This window comes from Myxocyprinus asiaticus, chromosome 12, assembly GCF_019703515.2.
Source record: "Myxocyprinus asiaticus isolate MX2 ecotype Aquarium Trade chromosome 12, UBuf_Myxa_2, whole genome shotgun sequence".
Classification (NCBI taxonomy): Eukaryota; Metazoa; Chordata; class Actinopteri; order Cypriniformes; family Catostomidae; genus Myxocyprinus; species Myxocyprinus asiaticus.
Genome location: NC_059355.1, coordinates 5,659,471 through 5,685,283, shown reverse-complemented (window position 1 = coordinate 5,685,283; position 25,813 = coordinate 5,659,471). Strand labels below are relative to the sequence as shown.

At 41.7% G+C, this 25,813-nt stretch overlaps 1 protein-coding gene across 1 annotated transcript; it reads right to left on the bottom strand.

Annotated features, from left to right (window-relative positions):
- Window positions 1-14,295: 14,295 nt before the first annotated feature.
- On the bottom strand, window positions 14,296-25,472 carry LOC127449529 (5-hydroxytryptamine receptor 2A-like). The gene is made up of 3 exons (XM_051713016.1): window positions 25,097-25,472; window positions 16,473-16,673; window positions 14,296-15,095 (listed from the first exon to the last, which is right to left on the bottom strand). Exons 1-3 carry the CDS (start codon window positions 25,470-25,472, stop codon window positions 14,296-14,298), a joined length of 1,377 nt encoding a protein of 458 aa, XP_051568976.1.
- Between the last annotated feature and the right edge of the window lie 341 nt (window positions 25,473-25,813).

Here is a 25,813-nt window from a genome sequence, read left to right as displayed (position 1 = left end):
AAATCTATGAAACTGCATTCACAATGGCATTCAGCTGGACTAAACACACCCCTGCCTGTTTACTGCCAGCCCTGTTCAATCAAATAAACACCTAAATAGAACTTTTTCAGCAGCATGAAGTTGGCTAAAAAGGTCTCACCCTGTACCACACTATGCCAAGGTCGAAAGGAATTCCAGAAATTATGCGAATTGAAATACATAAGTCTGGGGAGGGTTACAAAGCTATTTCAAAGGCTCTAGGACTCTAAAGAACCACAGTGAGAGCCATTATCTCCAAATTGAGAAAACTTGGCACAGTAGTGAACCTTCCCAGAAGTGGCCAACCTTCCAAAATTCCTCCAAGAACACAGCGACAACTCATCCAGGAAGTCACAAAAAAGCCAAGTACAACATCCAAGGAACTGCAGGCCTCTCTCGCATCAATAAAAGTCACTGTTCATGACTCCACTATCAGAAAGGCACTGGTCAAAAATGCCATCCATGGAAGAGTGGCGAGGCGAAAACCACTGCTAACCAGAAGAACATTAAGTCTCATCTGAATTTTGCCAAAACATACCTTGATGATCCTCAAACCTTTTGGGAGAATGCTCTGTGGACTGATGAAATGAAAGTGGAAATGTTTGGAAAACAGGGGTTACATTTAATAGGGAAGTTAGTTTTTCACATGGGTGATATCGGTGTTGGATAACTTTTAATAAAAAAAAATCTATATATATGTATATATATATATTTGAAAACTGTATTGTGTGTTTATTCAGGTTGCCTTTGTTTCATGTTATACTGTATCTTGTTTGAAGATCTAAAACAATTTAGTATGAAAAATACACAAAAACAGAAGAAATCAGAAAGGGGGCAAATACTTTTTTACAGCACTGTAGGTGTGTCTTTTAAACCAAGCCTAAACAATCTAGAGGGAGTCCAGTAGAAATGATGCAAAATCTTAAACGGAATAAGGCATACCCTTGCATCCCTAGGCATAGTTTTAACATTTTTAGAAATTCTTTCCCACTCCCCATCCTCTAATACAAAGTTCATATCTCTTTCCCATAACCTCTTAACAGCTAAGGCCCCATCATCAAGACTCTGAATCAATGAGGAATAATACACTGGCGCTTCATGACACTTTCCAAAGGCTGTGAGCACCATAAACAGGGTGTCTGCAGCATTATGGGGCTATGTACTACCACCAAAAATAGTACAATGTAAATGGCGCAACTGCAAATACCTGAGAAAATTAGACCTAGAAATCCCAAATTTCTGTGTTATATTTTCAATTAGCTAAAATTACACATCAATCCTTATGGCACTATATTTCACATGCTTTGCAGTTATGTAAATTTACCTGTCCAACAAGAAGAATGCCAATTCAAGGTCGGTTTTGATCCCCAACACCGAACGAAGGTCTCTCCAGGAATCAAATGCCCTGCCGATGTTCACTCTAGTTTTCGCTCGACCATGATCACGTTCCCGCTTAGCCAGATGGGATTCAGTAGATAAATGTTTTTTTTTTTTTGGCTTGCTGGCACCAGTCCGAATCTCTTTATAGCTCAGGAGAAAGTCAGTGTAGATTCTGTATTTAAATAATTCGGTGTGGAATTGTTACATTTCTCTTAGTTCGTTTCTGCCGCAAAGTCCTCCATTTAGGTAAATAACAGGAAACCTTTGTCCATGCTGAATGTAAGTGTGAAATAATGGGATGCATTTTCACTTCTCTAGGCAATTTGATAGAAAGACTTTGCAATGGTGAGATTGGGGCAAGGACTGCTTGTTCAATGTAGTACCAGGGAAGGGCTCTCTCAGGTGGAAGAGACCAATGGGCTAGGTGTCTAAGACTAAAAGCATAATAATAAAATAACATTTTGGGGAGGCCTAAACCTCCTTTGTCAATTGGTCTATGTAACTTACTGAAATGCAAATGAGGTAGTTTACCATTTTAAATAAAGGACTTAAATATTCTATAAAATTGTTTAAAATAAGAAAGAGTGACTTCTAAAGGGAGAGACTGTAGTAGATAATTGAATGTGGGGATACAAATAATTTTTATAACACTGACCTTCCCTGCCACTGACAAATGTAGTGAAGCCCACCTATCCACATCAAACGAGAACCTTTTCCTTAATGGGTCAAAATTAACTCGAACTAAATCCCTCAAATTTGCTGGAAATAAAATGCCTAAATACTTAATGCCTCGCTTGGGCCATTGAAAGGCGCCAAGTTGGAAAGCCATGGCAGGGCAATATGCTGTCAGAGCAATATGCTGTCAGAGCAATATGCTGTCAGAGCTTCCGATTTAGACCAATTCACTGTATCTCGAAAATTTGGAGAAAGAATTAATAATTTTATGGAGGCTAGGCATAGATCTACAAGGGTCAGAGACAAATAATAATATATAATCTGCATAGAGTAGAAGTTTATGCACCACACCTCCTGCTATAACACCAGGAAAATCATCCTCTGTTCTTATTGTGGCTGTTAATGATTCCAGGGCAAGGCAGAACAATAAAGGGGACAGCCTTGCCAGGTTCCCCTACCAAGAGAAAAATAATCTGAAATGAATCCATTAGTTTGCACTGCTGCTAATGGTTGTTTATAGTGTAACTTATTCTACCCAATAAAAGTGTTCCCAAACCCGTAAATATCAGAAATCTTAAAAAGATAGTCCCATTCCACCCTATCAAATACCTTCTCAGCGTCAACTGAGATGGCAGCAGTCTGGGTCTGATCATTCGCAACTGACCACATAATATTTATAAAACATCTAATATTATCAGAAGAACTACGATCATGAATAAACCCCACTTGATCTATATGTCTAACAGATGGAATTACTTAATCAATTAGCCAGAATTTTAGCCAATATTTTTTAAATCAAACTGGATCAGGGAAATTGAAAGATAACTTTTACATTAATTTGGGTCATCCATTTACCTGTTGGCAAGGCTTTAATTACCTCAACAAGCTCCTCCAAAGTAATATCTGAGTCAAGCAAGTCTTTTTGATCACTCAATTTAGGAAGTTCTAATGGCTCTACGAAGTTGCTAATATCCTTATCGGTAGACGAATACGTGGAGCTATAAAGATCGAAATAGAATTCTTTAAAGGCCTTATTAATATCTGTGGCAGAAGTAAATATATTTCCTCCAGAAGACTTCACTGAAGGAATGGTGGAAAAAAAACTCTCTTTGATTTATGTATCTGGCAAGAGTTTCCTTGCTTTGTCCCAAACTCAAAATATGTCTGTCTTGCCCTGAATAACCAAAACTCAACCTTCAGAGACAGAATAGTATTGTACCCATGTATTAGCTGGGTCAGCTCTCTAAGACTACTGGATGACATTTGGCGCTTCAGCTCTGTTTCAGCACTTCTAATTCTCTTTTCCAATTCTATGAATTCTTCTGCTTTGATCTTTTTAATGAATGAGGCATATTGTATTATCTGCCCCCTAAGAACTGCCTTAAGCGCCTCCCATGCCACACCCACAGAGGACACTGTGGACCATTTGGTTTCTACATAAACATTGACTTCTGCCTTTACCATTTGTTGAAATGCTGGGTCCTGTAGAAGAGATATATTAAAGCGCTATCTATATGATTTTCTCTATATGCAGCAACATCTCTAAACACACCAATGCATGATCTGAAACTAAAATGTTCCCAATTGAGCAGTCGGTGTTGGATGGAATAAGTGACTTGAAAAAATCTATTGTAGAGTAAATCTTATGAACTGATGAAAAAAGGTGTAATACCTCCCAGATGGATTCAGAAGTCTCCAAATGTCTGTAAGAACAAGATTTTTACACGTCCTCTGAAGTGTCAACATGCTCTAAAGGGTCTACACACCTTTGCATCACTATGATCAAATACTCGATCCACTGAAAGATTGAAGTCTCCACATAAAACCATATCATGAAGGATCCCAGCTGCTTGTAGCTTTCCCTCAAGATCTTTAAAAAAGTTCTGATCATCAGCGTTAGCGTTGGGTGCTTAAATATTAGCCAAAATAAGGTTTTGCACTTGTATTTCATCCAAAACAATGACTCTTCCTAAATTATCTTTGATCTGTTTGAGACATTTGAATTGTAAATGCTTACTTCTCAATGTGATGACTCCCCTGCTCTTACTCGAACCAGCACTGCAAAACACATGCCCACCCCATGCCCTACCAAGCTTTTCAGATTTCTATGAAGAAAGGTGCATTTCTTGAAGGAACACTATATCATATTTTTTAAGCTTAAGGAAAGATACAACCTTCCTTCTTTTTATAGGGTGCCCCAGCCCATTAACATTCCACATATAGATAAACATTTGACCTATATTAAAGTGCAACATATTGACATGTAAAGATAAATTGTGTACCCAAGGCAAAATTATATAGACCACTTTCCAACTTTTCGCCTCTAAGCGACCAACCTTCACATAGCGTCATAGCGTTGCATAGCATCCTGTTGTGATGTTTTTAAACAGCCTGTGTACAAAAAGTTATTTTAAGAGAAGAAAATTAAAAAAATTATATTTAAAGCCATTTCTTTTTGATTCTGAAAAAAGAAAAAGAAAAAAAACTGGCTATAAAGTGCCCAACTGCCTATAGCTACAGAATTAGCCGAAGGAGGAAGCCCAGCCGAAGCCTCCGTGTCAGACTGGATGAGCCTGCTCTCCGATGCTGCGCCAAACTCATCCGAGAGCCCAACCGGGGCAAGCGAGCGTGCTGAGGAATGGGAGGTCCATGGGGGGTTACCCGGCGGAGGTGCTCCCATTGAAGTCCCCAAATCGCCCCCAGTGCTAACCGACGCGGTCTCATATCCGTAGGTAGAAGGACCAAGGCAGGGAGCCGCTGGGGTGGCTTGCGTTCTTACGAAGGCAAGCCGCGACCGCAACGTTGCCATGGTCATGTTCTCGCAATGAGAACAAGACCTATCCACGAACGATGTCTCTGCATGGGCAGCGCCCAGACACGTAAGACAGCGATCGTGGCCATCAGAAGCAGAGAGATAATGACCGCAACCAGGAATAACACACAAACAGAAAGGCATCTTTTAAAAGACGTTCCGTGTGTGCCACTCTTTTATGAAAATATACTTTTTAGAATATACTCTTCGTTTTGCTCTGCCGAAGCGCCCAAGGGCGTTCTCTGCACTCCACAGGTGCAGAGGGGGAGAAGCCGCTGAAATGCGCCGTAAATCCAGCAGTTTGAGGTGAACAGAAGGGAGAACTGAATTCAGTGCACTGAATGCAACCGCTCGGCTCCGAAGAGAAAATCTGAATGAGTGGTTGCAGACCAGCTCCTTTTATACCCGTATGTCCGGGGGAGTGGCATGCAAATTCCACGCGCCAATTCCCATTGGCCTTTTTTCAAAAGCAGAGGTGTTTGGGGCTCCCAAGAGTGACCCTTAGTGTCAGATAGGGAATTTCATACTCCCTTAAAGATATTAATGAAGTGTCCTGAGATATCACACTGGTCTCTGTGCAGCTGTAGACTTTGTAAACAGCAAACAAAAATGTGTCCACGTACAGATGACATTGACATTTTTCACCTGTCAGTCATTTTGCTCGTTCTCATAGTGTTGTATTTGAAGCGGATCAGAGAGGTTATGATTCATAATGTTTGTCAGTTGAGGGTGCTATTGTACCACTGTTGAATTCACAGCCACAGGAACAAATAATTCTGTTCTTTTGCGCAGTTTTGGTCTCAAAATTATCTTTGGAGGGCGGGGTTTTGGAATGAGGGGGCGTGGCTAATACAATGGCTCAGTCACTTGAAAGCTTTAGAACGCTAAAATTTAACTTCTTCCTGCGGAGCAATGGGGGCGAGCTGGCAGTTGACGTGGCACTTTACAAACTACTGGGGCAGTGCCCTAACACTTTTGATTGAGTTAAAGGATTTATTTTAGAGTTTCTCATCACGGAACACAGACAGATGAAGACAACCGTGCCCCTCACTTTTTAAGCCATCTGGGATCCTGTCTCCAGAAGCATTCTACCATTCATGTTTTTCTTATGGCTTTTCAGAAGCCATGAACAAAACGAACCAGCTCCGAGGTGAATAATGCCATTGCAAACTTTGATTTGAAGGAAAAAATCATTCAAAAAAACAGACAAAAAGACAACATGCAAGGGCATACCCATCGGCGGGCCCAGGCCCTCCTGCACCGCAGGCCCACCCAGAATATTAGAGATTATTCTTTGACTTCAAATATATTTCTATAATGTAAAAAAACCACAACAACAAAAAAACATTACATTAGGTATTACATTATAATACAGTCCGTTTATTTTGAAGAGCACAAGCTTATCAAGATACCACAAGCTTTTTATAAACATTTAACGACTTTAGATAGATATACTGTTCAAAATTAAGATAAAAATGTGAACACTTCGTGGCTGTAATGAACTCATCTGTGGTTACTCTGTTATAGCTGACTGTAAGGGGGTTTAGAGGAAAGGAGGAGGCGAGAACCGGCTTGACAACTTAAATAACAATTTATTAAACAAATACCCAACCAAAAACACACAACTAAAAACACAGCACAGCTGTCTGTAATTCTCTCTCTCTCGAACTGTCGTCCCCGGCCGCCTTTATCCCTCGCGCGCCCCATCAGGCTGATTGGGGACCGGGTGTGTCTCATTCCAGCCCGGCCCCGCCCTCCTCAGCTCTACACTGACTTCTTGCTTTTTTGGGCATGTACCACTTGGTTTGAGACCTTGTATTTAATGCAATGGCATTCATACAATTTGTGAGTGTGGCTAAAGGTCCAAATACCATTTGGGACCTCTTTGTATGTTACTTTATGTATTAGTTCAGATATTAATGAAAGTTATTATAAAGCATTACCCATGTAACTAGCAATAAAATGAACAAAAATCATATCATAAATAAGATGGATAGACTATTTGTTTCAGCATGGTCACTCATACATTCCATACCATGATTTTTAGACTAGGACCTGCCAACAAGACACTTTCTGATGGCATCAATGCAATCCCGTTTTACCAAAGTCATAATTAGCTGTGTCTTTTGTTAATTTCACTTTCGGTGTCTCGACAACTACAAATTCCGTGTTTGGCAGTATTTGTCATGCTTAGAAGACAAAACTTTTGGACATATTTGCAAAAGTTTCAGTTTTATTCAGCACCTTTCAGCCGGACAGCTCCCGTAATGAAGCACTTGTTCCACTCAATTCCCGAGCTAATTTCGTGCTGGTTTGGGATTCAGCAATTAACTTTGTATGAGCAGAACGTATTCAAATTATTGCAATCAGCCGCTACAGCATCACCTTTAAAGTTATTCTGCACTATGTTTATGTTCAAATGCATTGTTTTCTGGTTGCTTGGAAATGGTTCGGAGACAGCTTGCAGCATTTTTGGAGAACCATTTGAAGAACATTTTCTATTCAGAGATTATTTTAAAGGAGATTGGAGTATATTTTGTTATAAGAATTATTTTCGAAGGAGTTTGATGTACACATTTACACTATCTTTGTGGAGATAGTTTGGAGGAGTTTTTGACGGCCCACATGGAGATCACAAGGAAAAGTTCTGATGAAAGATGGGGTGAGTGTTGTGCCCATTAACTAATCACCTGGCCAGTCTGTAAAGACTGTAAAGACATAAACACTCCTTTTATTTAAGGATAGTGATCATATGAAACCATTTGTTATCACATAGTTGTTTGGCTCCTTTTTAAATCATAATGATAACAGAAATCACCCAAATGGCCTTGATCAAAAGTTTACATACACTTAAATGTTAGACCTTGTTAAATTGCAATTAGTGTCTGTGTATAAATAGTCAATGAGTTTGTTAGCTCTCACGTGGATGCACTGACCAGGCTAGATACTGAGCCACGGGGAGCTGAAAAGAACTGTCAAAAGATCTGCGTAACAAGGTAATGGAACTTTATAAAGATGAAAAAGGAATAAAAAGATATCCAAAGCCTTGAAAATGCCAGTCAGTACTGTTCAATCACTTATTAAGAAGTGGAAAATTCGGGGATCTCTTGATACCAAGCCAAGGTCAGGTAGACCAAGAAAGATTTCAGCCACAACTGCCAGAAGAATTGTTCGGGATACAAAGAAAAACCCACAGGTAACCTCAGGAGAAATACAGGCTGCTCTGGAAAAAGATGGTGTGGTTGTTTCTAGGAGCATAATATGATGATACTTGAACAAAAATGAGCTGCATGGTCGAGTTGCCAGAAAGAAGCCTTTACTGCGCCAATGCCACAAAAAAGCCTGGTTACAATATGCCCGACAACACCTTGACACGCCTCACAGCTTCTGGCACACTGTAATTTGGAGTGACGAGACCAAAATAGAGCTTTGTGGTCACAACCATAAGCGCTATGTTTGGAGAGAGGTCAGCAAGGCCTATAGTGAAAAGAATACCAAGCATGTGAAGCATGGTGGTGGCTCACTGATGTTTTGGGGGTGTGTGAGCTCTAAAGGCACAGGGAATCTTGTGAAAATTGATGGCAAGATGAATGCAGCATGTTATCAGAAAATACTGGCAGACAATTTGCATTCTTCTGCACGAAAGCTGCACATGGGACACTCTTGGACTTTACAGCACAACAATGACCCTATGCACAAGGCCAAGTTGACCCTCCAGTTGTTACAGCAGAAAAAGGTGAAGGTTCAGGAGTGGCCGTCGCAGTCTCCTGACTGTCATCAGCCACTCTGGGGAGATCACAAACGTGCGGTTCATTCAAGATGACCAAAGACTTTGCATGACCTGGAGGCTTTTTGCCAAGATGAATAGGCAGCTATACCACCTGCAAGAATTTGGGGCCTCATAGACAACTATTACAAAAGACTGCACGCTGTCATTGATGCTAAAGGGGGCAATACACAGTATTAAGAACTAAGGGTATGCAGACTTTTGAACAGGGGTCATTTCATTTTTTTCTTTGTTGCCATGTTTTGTTTTATGATTGTGCCATTCTGTTATAACCTACAGTTCGATATGAATCCCATAAGAAATAAAAGAAATGTGTTTTGCCTGCTCACTCACGTTTTCTTTAAAAATGGTACATATATGACCAATTCTCCATGGGTATGCAAACTTGAGCACATCTGTAAATAATATTAAGCTCTTTTTGTAGGGATTGAGAAAAATTTTAGAAACAAATTTTTTCACAAATTGATATTTATTGTGGTGTTACTACATGCTGTTCAGATATCCATAAACATGTTCTTATACACACTGTAATGTTAATGAGCAGTAACAGGCAGAAGAAGATGAGATGATGTGAAGTACCCAAGTGCAGTTTTTTACAAACGTGAAATCCAAAAAACAAAACAGACATAAATGACTTGACTTGACTTGACCAACATTACACCAAACATTACCTGACCAAAGACAATGGCAAACATGAGGGCTTAGTTACAAGGACATGGGCAAACACATGACAATGACAACCAATAACAAGACTAAACTAATAACAAGATAACAAGACTACTAAAACATGAACCAATGAAAAAACAAGACTGCTTACAAGATACTCAAACAATGAATCAATGAAAACAAGACACATGAACAGGGGAAACGCATGACAAGATCACATGAGGGAACAGGAAATCACATGACATGAACACATGACTATAAAACAGGAACTAAACAAAAATAAAAGACATGAACACAAAACATGAACAAAACATATTTAAATGTGACACACACAACCTAAGTGGTATTTTCAGAAACGTTATGCAGTAGTAGTAGTAATAGTAACCATTTTGGTGGGGACTATGGTTACCGTGGTCATTGTTTCTCAAAAAGACAAAAAAATGAATGTGTATGACTTGAAAGTGATTACAGAAGTAATATTGCGAGAGTTTTGTAGAGCATTGTGATATCCTGGCAAATGTGTTTGAGAACCAAATGTTTGCATGTCTGGCTGGACTGAAACCGTCACACACTCTTTAGACACTTTCATTTAACATGACTCACGTCCTGAGTTGGTCTGTTATTGACCACCCACTTCACTAATTATCTGCATTTGTTTTTTATTCAGATGGCATGTAATGAATCGGGGTCAATTGTTTGCAAGTTCATTTATCAAACTTTCCAGCTTTCTCAATCCCAGCTACTTTAACAGAGCATGGGACCCGGATATCTCAGCAATGATACTGGCGGAGGCCTGGGTAGCTCAGCGAGTAAAGACGCTGACTACCACCCCTGGAGTCATGAGTTCGAATCCAGGGTGTGCTGAGTGACTCCAGCCAGGTCTCCTAAGCAACCAAAATAGTCACATGGGGTAACCTCCTCATGGTCACTATAATGTGGTTCTCGCTCTCGGTGGAGCACGTGGTGAGTTGTGCGTGGATGCCACAGAACAGAGTGAAGCCTCCACACGTGCTATGTCTCCGGTAACACACTCAACAAACCACGTGAAAAAAAAACATGGATTGACTGTCTCAGACGCAGAGGCAACTGAGATTTGTCCTCAGCCACCTGGATTGAGGGGAGTCACTACACCACCACAAGGACCTAGAGTGTATTGGGAATTGGGCATTCCAAATTGGGGAGAAAAGGGGAGAAAAAAAAAATGATACTGGCAACATTTTACTTGTATTTCCTTTATTTTATCTACCTACAGTACGTATCATACACATGTCTTCACAATACTATTTATAATATTAATTAGTTAATGACATTCAAACTATTTCTCAGAAAATGAACCTTTATTACTTTGACTTTAATGGTGCTGTATGCCATTTTTAGTGGTTTTGCTAACTTCCACCATACTTAGCCACTGAATTGGCACCCATTGCATCAACCACACACCCTCTCTCCAAAACCCAGCCTCCAAAGATGTCAGCTAACCCAATGTCAGCAAATACACAAAATTATTAGCAGGTAAAGTGTGTTTGTGATTGGCTAAGATTTCTGATTAGCTGAAAAAGTGTGGAATCTTTTTTTCTGTTTACAGAGCCTAGTGCTGTTACAGAGACAGAAAGATATTTGTGTATAAACATACTGGATGGTAATCAAATGCTTCTGCACTTTACATTTACAGCAATTATTTTACAAATCCTGTACAAAATATAGAGGAAGTTGTGATGAGAGTTCCACAAAGTGAGCTGTGAAACTTTATTGCTGTTGGCCCATTTTAAAGCATCTGTTTCCCTCTTGGCAGTGTGTTATTTGTAGTGTAGTATTTGTAGTGCTGATTGTGCTGCCATGCACTGGTGGACACAAATTAAAATAAAAGAGCTAGTTTTTATGCATTTTACACCTACAAAATGACAGTCTCAGCGTTCAGCTGATGAGAATCATAAATAATAAAACCCAAAAAAGCTGTGGTTCTCAACTAGTAGGTCATGACTCACGTGACCCAGAAGTGGGTTTTAGGTCTATTCTGATAAAGTCATAGGCATCAGGGAAAAAACAATGGTAAACAATGAAATTCAACTATCTGTATAGTCATGCATAGTAGGGATAGCCAAATAATTAGGCTTGTCAGCTTTTAAAAAGGACATTAAAGGGTGTGTGTGTCAAATCAAATTCTGTGCTAAATTCATGTGTCACTTCGTAGAAGCAGCAAAATTGTATACTGTATGTAGGTGGCAACATGGACAGGATGCATGATATCCACTCATTTTCGAAAACCGTTTACAAAACTACATAAGTTACAGTGCAAATACATTTATAAAAATACAAACCAAACTATAGTAAATACAGCTTCACCTGCAGTGAGGATAACCTGATTTATGATTTAACCATAATTTGTTTTGTGCGGTGAGTTGCTATGAACATGAAACTGTTGAAATTTGTTTGTGTGTGTGTGTGTGGGCGGTTTTGGGTGGTTTACGAGGACATTTTTTAGGTTACAAACTGGTAATTACAAGGGTATTATGCTATAAATGTGGTTTATGAGGACATTTCTAGTGTCCCCATAATTCAAATTGCTTAAAAAACATACTAAATGATGTTTTATTGAAAATGTAAAAATGCAGAAAGTTTTTTGTGAGGGTTAGGTTTAGGGGTAGGGTTAGGGTTAGGGGATAGAATCTATAGTTCGTACAGAATTAAAATCATTATGTCTATAGAGAGTCCTCATAAGCATAGCCGCACCAACACGTGTGTGTGTGTGTGTGTGTGTGTGTGTGTGTGTGTGTGTGTGTGTGTGTGTGTGTGTGTGTGTGTGTGTGTGCGTGTGTATGTAATAATTCATTTGTGTCATTATCATTTTGCATATTGTTGGGCCAGTGCGGTTCATAGTATAATATTGATACATTTCAATGTTTGATTTTAAAGGAATAGTTCTCTTAACATTCTGTCATTATTTACTCGCCCACATATCATTCTTCTGTGGAGCACAAAAGGAAAGAATTCAATGAATGTCAAGTTGGGGGATTTAATACAGTGGTAGTATACTGTATAGAGACTCAATACTTAATAAATCACCCAAAAGTGTCAAAAAAGTATTACATGTGACTTGTGCATCATACAACAAGTCTTCTGATGCCATATGCACACCTAGTAGGATGAACAGACCATAATTTAAATTGCTATTCAAATCATTATAACAGTGGCAGCTGGTGCTTATCAAGAGTGGAGAAGCTCAAACTATTGTTTTTGGTATCTGCAATGTTGCTTCCAAAAGCTGCTCAAACTGCTACTCAGACGGTGAAATTTCTAGATGAAAATGATTAACTAAGCTCTGTTTTGCAACAAAATAGGCAAAATATCTGATAATGGAAGTTTAAATAAATTTTAAGTCAGATTGCAAATAAATGCATATGTATATCCGAGCCATCGAACACTCTGCGCTCGACAGTGGTGCTTTTAAATTTCATAAGCTGTCAATCACATACATCACTTTTCAAATATTGGCCATTTGTTGCTAACTCCTGACCATTTGAGAGCTTAACCTATCCTCATACAGAGAAGCTTTGCTTCCAAGTGGGCCACAATCACATACATTGATTGAAAGCCCAATGTCTAATAGGCAGTCCGATGCAGACCCAAAGCTAATAGTACTCATGAACCTCCTGTAGACTCCCAGAGAAGCATGAATTCTGGGCGGGACCAAAATTTGGTCTAGCGCATTTACAGCCTCTCGTCCAAAGAAAACTTATTTTGCACCTTGATTTAAATGGTATCGGTAACTGCCATCTGCTTAATGTGTTCAGAGACTTCTGTGAACATTGTGGCCGAACGACCCACCCCTCCCTCTCATCATCGTCACACCCCCTCTTAGGGCCATCCTTCAGCCAGGCTTACAACGGGAGTGGGCTTAAGAGAGGAGAGGTGCAACTTAATGAGCCTTGTTTGGGCAGCCGATGATGAGGCACACCTGTTGTGAGTAGAGCCTCATCACTGCTGCCATTACAATAAAGTGCGCCTCTCCTCTGGGAGCCGGCTTCTATCTCCTTGTGTGCACACGCTGGCGTCCTCGCAGGTCCAGGAGCAGAGCGGGAAGGGTACCAGCCGAGTTAGAAGTGTTGCCAGACCTGCACCACGGACCCCCGGTACAAATCAGATGCAACACCAGGGATTGGAGCAATCGTCGCAACCCTTGGGCTAGGAAGTCAGACCACCTTCCCTTCACACTTGGCCCTTAGGAAGACATAGGCTGCCATAGAAGTTGCCGACCCTCACGCAATAGACTACAGAGGGGAGTGCTTCGTGGACGCTGGACCTTGGACCCCACCCACATCCTGTACCATTCCTTTGGACACTCCCCATCCTTCGCAAAGCCCTGTCTCACCGCAAGGATGCCAGATGCCCCTTTATTTTGGGTTCTTATCCCCATAGACACTATTTTCCCCATTTTTGGACATTTCATATTTATTATTATTTCCAATAAATGCCTCTCTGAGGCCTGACGCCACATGCACTGTGTCTGTCTCTTGCTTACCCTGCCACAACATATTCATTTTTTAAAAAGCGGAATGCTTTTGCAACAAACAGTGCGGTAGTGATGTGTGATATCTGACGCTTTTATTTGCTAAAATATTGAAATTCACAAAGAGTGATATGTAATTTATATAGATTATTTGTACATATGTTAAACTTCTTTGCCAGTTTTAGGAGAAGCCATGTATTTCTAAAGCAATCGGCACTGGACCATAAACAACCCTGAAAACCAATATGTGTATATTATACGTAGTCATCATATTTGATTTGAGCACTGTTTCTAGGCTTTATTAATGATTTGATTTCATTTTCTTTCATTTTTGTTCATTTTTAACGATAAACAATTCTGGTACTGTGTTGAATCACCACCTGATGTCCAGTGTAAAATCTGGGTCCTGAAACCAGTTGAGAAGCACTGCACTTGAGTCTGTTTTCAGTCTTACACATGGCTTACTACTTCATTCTTTTCCTTGAGTTGTGAATTTACAGAGTTTGACTTGTTAAAGAAGCCTCCAGACTCGATGCCCTCCACCCTCCTCTCTGATGGGCTCTCCACCTTCAGTGGAAGCCTGGTGGAGCTGTATGCCAGAGGAGGTATGGTGTTGACCAGTATCAGCTGTAGTGGCCTCCTCTCCTCACTGTAGCGGCAACGCATGTACCGGGCGAATGCGGCGCGGTAAGTCTTATTGAAGAGCGTGTAGATTAAAGGATTGACTGCAGATGATAGGTAACCCACCCACACAAACACATTCATTAATCCCCCCACTAAATCTTCGTCACATGCTGAGCCGCACACCACCGCCATCACGTTCGTCACAAAAAATGGACACCACATGATCACAAAGAGAAGGAAGACTATTCCCAGCACTTTAGACGCCTTCTGCTCATTGCTGATGGACTGCATGGTGCGACGGCCTGATCCTCTGCTCACCCCATCACTGCCGCGACAAAGAGACGAACGGGAAAACAGTCGCTCAGAGGAGAGAGAACCTTGTGGGAGGAGTCCAGTTGTGGATGACCGCTTAGGCCAAACGACGAGTTGGTGCAGGCACAAAGTCGCTTCGCTTTGCAGAGTGTTGATGGTGAGAATGTATGTGACCACCATGATGATGAGGGGGATGAAGAATGCCACAAAAGAGCCAATAAGAACAAAATTGCCGTCTGTCAGTTGGCAGCTTTCATTCTGGAAGACTTTGGAGTGATCGTGCAGACCGAGGACTGGGACAGGCATGGAGATAACTGGAGACAGATGGAGACAGAATGAGAGAGAAACAGACAGTGAGAAAACAGCTTGGTGGTCTGGTTTTGGAAACAACGATAATAGATGCAGTCTCAGTTGTTTAGCATTTCAGAATTTAGCTGGAAACCAGTTTCCTCTTGGGTTTGGAGGATCTAGCGCTAGTAGTGTAGTAAAAGCATATGGCGTATGCCCATCTATTTCTATAAGGATTTTTTGTATGCCTACTCCAAAATTAGTAATGATAAGTAACCGACGCCACCAGAACAACAGCAAGAGGGAATTTGACTTGTCACTTTTCAAATTACTGGGGCGATGCCTTATCACTTTTTCAGTGAGCTGTGGATTTTTTATTTAAAAAATGTGGAGATTCTTTCTAAATGCTCAGAGCATTAACCTAAGGACAAGGGCAAAACAGACAAGTCTGACTCAACTGAAAAACCAATCAGAACATTCTTTTCTGCCTAGTGTGGATATTTCCAAAACCAGTCATATTATCGGTTTCAGCAAGGGAGCATTTTCTAGGGAAATAATGCTGCTTACTAATACTGTAAATATTCTTCTCTGTAAAACGCAAATATATTTATGCATTTATACATAACTTAAGCTATCAAAATTCTTCAGACAGTAGTGTTTTTTTCTTGATATATATCAGATCATTTCAATTTACATTTCATAGTAGGAAAACAATTTCACTACAAAAGAGTAAGGACATAGCACATTGTACACAAATAACCAAATAACCATTAATACTTTGTAACATTTCGTTACAAGATATAGTTTTATATAGTTACTTTCTAACATTAAAGGAATAGTTCACCCAAAAATGATCATTCTCTCATCATTTACTCACCCTTATATTGTCTCAAACTCTTATAACATTCTTTCTTCTGCAGAACCTAAACAAAGATTTTTCTTAAAGGATATATGATGTGTTTTTGTCCATACAATGCAAGTCAATGGGGTCCAAAACATGACTTGAGTGGTTTAATCCATGTCTTCTGCAGACGATCAATTTTGGGTGAGAAACAGACTAAAATCGAACTACTTTTTCACTGGAAATCTTGACATCTGCAGTCTCCTTGGCATGTTCAAGGAGCTTGTTCATGCTTCCTCTGGCTTGAAAGTTTTGCACCCCATTGACTTGCATTGTATGGACAAAAACATATCATATATACTTAAAAAAAAAAAATCTTTGTTTGGGTTCAAGGAGAAGAAAGAAAGTCTATTGAGTTTGACACAGCATGAGGGTGAGTAAACGATGAGATCATTTTCATTTTTGAGTGAACTATTCCTTTAACATTACAACACATTAGTCTTGATAAATTCATGGTTTGCCCATCTTTTCAGTCACCATCGCACCAATGTCTAGGACTTACCCACAGAGATGGTCCAGGCTGCCATTATTTTAACACGGGCTCTAGTTAGAGAGTTTGAGCGACTGTGGTGGATAGGGTTACGGATGGCGATGTATCGGTCAAGAGAGATGGCGCACAGGTGCATGATGGAGGCAGTGGAAAAGAGAACATCCAGGTAGATCCAGATCGGACACAGAGCCGATGGAAGGGGCCAGGTGTAACCTAGCATATCAGAGAGAAAAGGACATGTATATTATTAGTTGAAATCAGAACATATTAAATATTCATGAGGCAGAACACCACCTGGGAATTTCCTGGATTGAACAGTTAATGATAAATTATTGATTCTTTTCCTTAGCTTTATCCCTCCTTTTTTATTTCTCCTCTCTGTCCAGAAGATGGAAATATTCACAAAGAATGCAAATTGGCAAAAAAAAGAAACAGAACTCTTGAACGTGCATAGGAGGGCTGTGTAAAAGTAGATTTATTGTAAAAAAAAAACAAAAAAAAAGAAAGAAAAAAGATTTAAATATGCGTCTGTTTCATACCCACGCTCATTTAGCTTCAGAAGAAATTAATTTAACCACTGGAGTCTTTTGGATTACTTTTATGCTGTCTTTATGTGCTTTTTGGAGCTTCATCGTTCTGGCCACAATTCACTTGCATTGTATGGACCTACAGAGCTGAGATATTCTTCTAAAAATATTTTATTGTGTTCATTAGAAAAAAGACAGTCATACACATCTGGGATGGCATGGGGGTTAGTAAATGATGAGAAAATTTTATTTTTGGGTGATCCGTCCCTTTAAGTTTTAGGGTAGGGAGGTCCCTTTTGTTTATTTAAAACTTGAAAGTATTTAAAAACCTCATTTGTTTGGAATTACATTTAAATTGCTTTTAGCGCCACTCAGCGGACATTTCAGCTCAAAACTTGTACAATACGTGTAATGAGCCACGAAATATCATTTTGCAAAATATTTGCATTTTGCACTGGCAAGCACCACTTATTATTTTCTTAAGGAAAAGAAAACATTTTCTTAATTAAAACAATTACAAGGATCAGCCTTTTATTTTGCTGACAACAGAAGACCAGAGATGTTTTGGAGAGTCTCTGTTTAACCGAATATAAAATGTTCTGAACCCACTGAGACTCTAGAGAGCAGATCCTGACAGTGTTACTCATCAGTTCCGCCATCACAGACATTACTGTGCTTCCAACTGTAAAATCCTTGAATCTTCTAAAGTTCTGATGACAAGGTTCGGCTGAAACAGAGAGCCTAGCTTTTACTAACTGTGGTTTCATGCATATACAGTACATTAAACTACTCTGACCCAGTTATATAATAGCATTACATCATAGATGCGGGAATAACATGATTCAGTGGGCAAAGAAGATATCAGAATCAACCTGCTACAGTTCCATTTCCCCAAAACTAGGACGTTTATCAGAAAGAGAGAGAAAATGTGGAGGATGGGTGAAGATTCCAATGCTGCTATGCAAAGGTAAATCGCAATGATTAAATTTTTTTTTTTTTTTTTTTTTTTGTGTGTGTGTGTGTGTCTCTTAAACTATGATCTGTTTTCAGCGTCTTACGCATAAACGCTGTATTTTTACAATGCTGCGTCGAGTTATGCGTTGTTTGAAAACTTTGAAAAATGCATCCTGAGACCCCTGCATTCAGAATTGTGCTCTGTCCAGTGGTCCTTGAATGCAAGAAGTGCTGCTGTGTGAGGCTTCTTTTCTTTTTTTGAGTTTACTGCTCTCTGAATAAGTGTTGTTTGTTGCCTGTACAGCTGCGCTGACTGCCCCCTGATAAATGCGACATGAAGGTAGTATTTCAAGCTTGAATTGCTCCGATGGTAAGAAATATTCCTTATTACGGAATTTACGTACGGTCAGGGGGCATGATTAATTGCGTTAATGATGATTTGTTTTATACACTTTATTTTTTAGATAATTAATCACATGGAATTAACGCATTAAATCGAAAGCCTTACTTAAAAGCAAAACATTTTAAAAAGCATTATTCTTAGTTTCAGTGATAATGTAGTAACTGTGGTTTGCCTTTGTAGGGATTAGATGAACAGTAACATGATTAATATTTTAATGTGAGTGAGCAGTTAACAGATCAAACCTTCTGCATTGCGTGTTTGCATGTGTGAGTTGGAAACAATGTGTTATGCTGGAGGCAGACTTTGTTTTGTCTGGGTTTTTATGTAAAATTTTGATTGCCCATAAATGATAAACTTCACCAACATAAAAAGAAAGGAGGAAAATAAACAATTCAGTTCTGTTTTGTTTTACATCTGTCAGTAGGTCATACAATGAGGGTCAGCTGTCAAAAAACACATGCCACTCCTAGAACCAGGAAGAGACATATTTTATTCTCCTTGGTCAAACTACTCAGGATATCAAAAAGGATGCATCACAATTTTGCTGCACACTCACACACCAAAGCAAAGCATCGTTACTGCATAATTAATACCTCATCAAAGCGCTAGAAAGATGAGGAAGAGGGATTTCTCTCCCCATGCGTGAATACAAACAGGCTAATTTAAGACACAGCAGACGGCCAAACACACACTCATTATGCACTGAAATAAATCACCTTGCTGCAAAATGCATGGAGGACTAATTATTTGTTATAGAGGAAAATCTGTCTTTTCCGGGGATACAAATATTATAACTCAAGAAAGTTAGTATATCACACATTTGACCTGGAAGAACCTTACTGGTCACATAAAAAGACATTTGATGGGTGCAGTGTATAAACATACACATAAAGGTTTTATGCTGTGGATGGGAATTCTGGCAAATGTTTTAAACAAGATATGATGTAAAGCAACTCAGATAGCATCCTTCACATGACCCCAGATGCAACTTGTGTTGTTTAAAGGAATGTTTTGTGCTCAAAACAAGTTCTATTGACAGCATCTGTAGCATGCTGTTGATTACCACAGACAACGAGACTAATAAAAATTGTCTGTGGTAATCAGTAGCATGCCACAGATGCTGTTGATTATCACAAAAAATAATTTTTGACTCGTCCCCCAGTTTGTAAAAACATATAAAAATGGCAAGTATATTTACACATTTACATTGGTAGTGCATGGGCCAAGTCATTTTAGAGGGTTTAAAAGCAGAAATGTGAAGCTTGCGTTTTTCGTTAAAACGCTTACATTAATTATTCAAAACAACATTTTTATTTGAGCTGTAAAGTTGTCAAAACTGTCCTTCTAGCAGTGGGACTAGTTTTCTCGGCAGATGAACATCTGGTAATGTGTTACCAATGTAATTCCTGTATGTAAACAGACTGATCTCATTGTGAATTTGGCGATAGTGTGTTGAAAGTTTTAAAATCGGGCTTTGCTTGCAGAAATTCAAACCACTGCCCCCAGTCGCTGAAGCGGGATGTGTTTTTGAATGTATGGGCACATGTGTGAGCTCCAGGCCCAAGCTGAGGACCGGCAGGTGTTACGGAGCTTAGTGCCCCAGGGGAAAACTTCAGCCATGACCCCGGCCACAGCTTCGGCCATCCCCTACGTCACGCTCGTCAAGATGGGCCCGCAGGACGACCTGGAGGTTGGCCCAACAACCAGTGGGTGGTCCGCCTCTTGCCACTGTTAACCAGGGAACTCATGGTCAAACAGCTTCCGATGACAGACCTCCTGGAGTACGAGAACTTGAGACGAGCCATCTTGCAGTGGGTTGGCCGCAGCCCAGAACAGCACAGCCAGTGCTTCCATTCACTGATGCTCAGCAAGCTCGGACGCCCGTTTGCATTTGCTCAACAGCTCCGTGACTCCTGCCGGTGGTGGCTGCTGCCGGCAGAACGCGACACCATGGCAGTGGTCGATCTGGTGGTACTGGAGCAATTCATCACTTGACTTCCGATAGGGACAGCGGAATGGGTCTAGTGTCAATGCCCGGTGTCACCAGATGAGGCCATCCAGCTGACTGAGGACCACTTGGTGGCGTATTAGGGGGCCGCCGAGCCCTCTCCTCTTTTTCTCTCTGTCTCTCCTTCTCCCTCCTCCCCATCCTGTTTTCCCCATTCCATTCTTACTCCCTGGAAATGGGAAGTTGTTTCCCCAAAACTGGCTCCCTGGTCTCAAGGACCTTTCAACCCACCAGTTCCCCCTATCTCTCTCCGCTCTCCTCCCCAGGTTGGTGAATCCGCTGCCGTGGGTGTGGGCGGGGAAACTGGGAACTTCCAGGACCGATGCCCCGTGATGGAGGTGGGAACATAGGTCTGGATCCCCGACGTGCCACAGACCACCCCCTATCGAGCTGGAGCGTACTGGATACCTGTGAGTTTTAAGGGGGTTACAGACCAAGCCTTGGTGGATTCAGGTTGTAATCAAACCTCCATTCACCAAAGCTTGGTTCAATACGAGGCTTTGGATACAGGCTGGTGGGTGAAGGTAAGGTGTGTGCATGGGGATATTCAAAATTACCCTGTAGTGATGGTCATTATTAAATTTCGTGGACAAAACATAGTGTCGAGGCTGCGGTTAGTCCCTGCCTCTCCCATCCACTCATTTTGGGTATGAATTGGCCAGAATTTAGAACTTTATCGAGGGGAATATGTGTGGATGGGTCCTGTAACAAAGTATCTCTGCGTGTAGTTTGCGATTCGCTGGCTGGGCAGGTGGTGCCAGGGCCATATACGTCAGCTCCATGTCAAGAGGATGCAAGGGAGAGGGAAGTCTTGGATTCCCCAGCCCTTAGATGATTCCCTGCAGGGGATTTCCCTCTGGAGCAGACGCAATACGAAACCCTTTGGCATGCCTTTGACCAAGAGAAAGTGATTGATGGTCAACGCCTCCAGCCAGACATTGCACTCTCATATGCATATTTTTTTATCAAGGATTGGTTGTATTGAGTGATGCAGGACACTCAGACAAAGCAGGATACAACCCAATTGTTAATACTGCGGAGCCATCAGGAAATGTTATTCCAGATGGCTCATTATAATCTGATGGCGGGTCACTTAGGGGAGGAAATGACACTGAACTGTCTAATGGCCCATTCTATTGGCCGGGCATTCACGGGGATGTTCGCGGGTGGTGTGCGGCATGCCGTGAATGTCAGCTGGTGAATCCACCGGCCACTCCAAGAGCGCCATTGCGCCCCCTTCCGTTGATTAAGGTCCCCTTCAAAAGAATTGGTATGGACCTCATCGGGCCATTAGAACGGATGGCACACGGGCATCACTTTGTGTTGGTTCTGGTGGACCATGCAACGCGATATCCGGAAGCAGTGCCTCTGCGCAACATTGAGGTACTCTTCAGCATTATCTCCCAAGTGAGGATTCCGAAAGAAATCCTCACTGATCAGGGCACTATGCTTATGTCACCTACACTATGCGAACTCTACAAATTATTGGGGATTAAATCGATTCGGACCAGCGTTTACCACCCCCAAACGGATGAGTTGGTCAAACTATGTAATCAGAACCTAAAGAATATTATTTGTAAGTTCGTGCATGAAGACGCTCGAAATTAGGACAAGTGGCTCGAGCCCCTATTATTTGTAGTATGAGAGATCCTGCAAGCCTCCATGGGGTTCTCCTCATTTGAATTATTGTACGGGCATCGACCATGCGGAATGCCCGACGTCCTATGGGAAAATTGGGAGGAGGGACCTTCAAACAGCAAAAACAAAATTCAATATGTTCTTGACCTGAGAGCAAAACTCCACACACTGGAACAATTAACACAGGAGAATTTGCTCCAGGCTCAAGAATGTCAAAGCCAGCTGTATAATAGGGGTGCTCGACTATGGGAATTTACACCAGGAGATAAAGTCCTTGCTCCCCACATCGAGCTCTAAATTACTCACCAGGACCCCTTGAGGTCACACGGCGAGTTGGGGAAATCGATTAAGAGGTGAAACAAATGGATAGAGGCAGAGCACATCAGATTTACCACCTCAACCTCCTAAAACTGTGGAGAGAGGTGGCCCCTGTGACTTTGGCAACGGTGGTTCCGGAGAGGGACGAGCTTGGACCAGAGGTGAACTTAAAAGCCACAGATCGAGTCATCCGGTCACTTGTGGAGACCAACTCTCGTCATCGCAAGTCATGGAGGTTGCCAGGTTGCAAGGAGAATTCTCCGACGTGTTCTCACCTCTTCCCGGTCATACAAATCTCATAGAGCACCATATTGAAATGACCCCAGGTGTAGTGGTACATAGTCATCCCTACCAATTACCTGAGCACAAAAAAGTGGTTCAAAAGAAGAATTAAAGGCCATGCTAGACATGAGGGAAATAGAAGAATCCCACAGTGACTGGGCCAGCCCGGTGGTTTTTGGTTCATTTTTGGGTTTTTTTTATATTTCCCCTTTTTCTCCCAATTTGGAATGCCCAATTCCCAATGCACTTTTAAGTCCTCATGATCGTGTAGTGATTCGCCTCAGTCTGGGTGGCGGAGGGCGAATCTCAGTTGCCTCCGCGTCTGAGACTGCCAACCCGTGCATCTTATCACATGGCTTGTTGAGCACGTTGCCACGGAGACATAACATGTGTGGAGGCTTCATGCCATCCACCGCGGCAACCAAGCTCATCTCACCACACGCCCCACTGAGAACGAACCACATTATAGTGACCACGAGGAGGTTACCCCCATGTGACTCTACCTTCCCTAGCAACTGGGCCAATTTGGTTGCTTAGAAGACCTGGCTGGAGTCACTCAGCACACCCTGGGATTCGAACAAGTGAACTCCAGGGGTGGTAGCCAGTGTGTTTTACCATTGAGCTACCCAGGCCCCCGGTGGTTTTGGTTCTTAAGAGTGACGGCTCTGTCTGGTTCTGTGTGGATTATAGAAAAGTCAATGCGGTGTCTAAATTTTATGCATATCCGATGCCTCAGATTGATGAGCTGCTCGATCAGTTAGGCGTAGCTCGCTTTTATTCGACACTGGATTTGACAAAGGGATATTGGCTGATCCCCTTATCTCCCATGCCCTGTGAAAAAACTGCGTTTTATATACTGTTCGGATTAAACCAGTTCGTGACCCTTCCATTGGGTTTGTTCGGGGCCCCGGCTATGTTTCAACGGCTCATGGACAGAATCCTCAGACCGCACGCTGCTTATGCCGCTGCCTATCTGGATGACATCGTTATTTACAGTAATGACTGGCAGCAGCACCTGCAGCATCTGAGGTTTGTTCTGAGGTCATTGAGATGGGCAGGACTCACGGCAAACCCAAAGAAGTGCGCAGTTGGGCTAGTGGAATTACGGTATCTGGGCTTCCACTTGGGTCATGGGCAGGTGTGGCCCCAAATTGATAAAACCGCAGCAATTGCAGCCTGCCTGAGACCTAAGTCCAAAAAGGAGGTGAGACAGTTCCTGGGACTGGCTGGCTATTATCGTAGGTTTGTGCCTACCTTCACCAGCCCACTGATTGATCTGACTAAAAAGGGGGCACCAGATCCAGTCCAGTGGATGGAGCTGTATCAGCAGGCATTCACGCGGGTGAAGGCTGCACTTTGTGGTGGGCTGTTATTGCACTCTCCTGTCTTCGCTCTCCCTTTTATCTTGTAGACAGACATGTTGGACAGGAGGTTGGAAGCAGTACAGATGGTGGAGGGGGAGGAGTGCTCCATGCGTGTTTGGCCATAAAGTGGGCGGTCCTCACCCTCCGGTACTATCTGTTGGGGAGTGCTTTCACCCTCTGTTCAGACCACGCCCCACTCCAGTGGCTCCATCGCATGAAAAATGCCAACACGCAGATCACCCGTTGGTATCTAGCTCTCCAGCCTTTTAAGTTCGAGGTGATCCACAGACTGGGGGCGCAGATAGCTGTTGCGGATTTCCTCTCCAGAAATTGGGGGGGAGTAAGTGACAGGCCGGATTGCTCCCTGGTGTCGGGCGATGGGGGTATGTGTTGATGAGGGCGTGGCCAAGCGATGTCTTTGGAGAGCGAGGCCAGGAGAGGAAGAGCGGGATTGACACCTAGGGGAAATTATTTCTAACAGCTGTTTTGTGTGACAGTGAGAGCTGGAGAGAGATAAAGAGCAGCCAGAGTCGCAGTTGGGGAAGAGTGACCTTAGTCCAACAATGACACAGACTGCAGTGGGAAGGAGAGTGCTACTTTACGTTTGTGTTATTGAGCTCCTGAGTTTTTGTTTGTGTTCATGCTGAAAATCAGCAAGAAATAAATAGCCCGAAAGTGCAAAAACAGTGCAAGATGTGGAGCAGCGGCCAAAAAATGTCCATCTACATGTGTATATAGACCAAGATTTTTTAAATATTTCTAACTTTATATTGCAGAAAAGTATCATAGCCCTCACATTTCTCACAGCAGGCAATTTGAAGTCAATCAGAATAGCAGTAGCGGTCGTGTGTTTTAAAGAAGACTAATTTAAAGAGACCGTTTTTCTGAAAGAGTTTCAGCATGCTGTCAGTTTCACCTAGCCAAATATTAAAGCTAAATAAAGCTAAAAACAAACATAACATCCATGGTTTTTGCAGAGGGATGAGTTGAAATTGTTTTTTGTTGTAATCAACAGCGTGATACAGATGCTGTCCATAGATGCTATATTGGACATGCAACATTTTCTTTCCCAGAATAGATTTGATCTGTTGATGAATATCAAACATGTGCAAATACATATGTGCAAATGTAAACATACTCACCATAGAGGATTGTTACCATGGCTACTGGCATCACAAGGACACCAAGAAGCATGTCAGTAATGGCTAAAGACCTCAAGAAGTAGTTGGTGGCATTCTGTAACTTCCTCTCCAGGCTCACCGCCATAATGACCAGTATGTTACCCGTCACTGTAATGATGATGACCAGTGAAATCAATAATGCAACCCAGTTCTTCTGCACAGTCATAGAGGTCAAAGAATATGACCTATTTCTGTCTTCTCTGCCATTGCAATCCATTGAGTTATTGATCAAAGACACTTTCTGCTCCATGAGCCAACGCTCAGCGCTTGTGTCTGTCGAAATCTCGGCTGATATCCCTGAGGATCTGAATTTAGCAGTTGTCCCATTCAAGACCATTAAAGGACCATTTTTGCAAGAGTGGCATCGATTAATTCAGGCAACCGACAGTCCATAGGATGCGTTCCATGGCACTCCAAGACTGTGCAGTCCAAGAGATTCTAGTTTGAAATTGACAACATGTTCCATCTAGACCCTTTGTCGTTTGGACGGTTGTTTTACATGAATCTTCAAAGCGCCACTGAGAAGATGGATTATGACTCAGGATAGATGAGACAACTTTACTGCTGCATGTACATTGAGAGAGAGAGAGAGAATGAGAAAAGAGAAAAAAGACTGTAATGCATTTGGGTCCTCTCCTTGCATGCATGTCTTAAACAAAACATCATGTAAACACACAA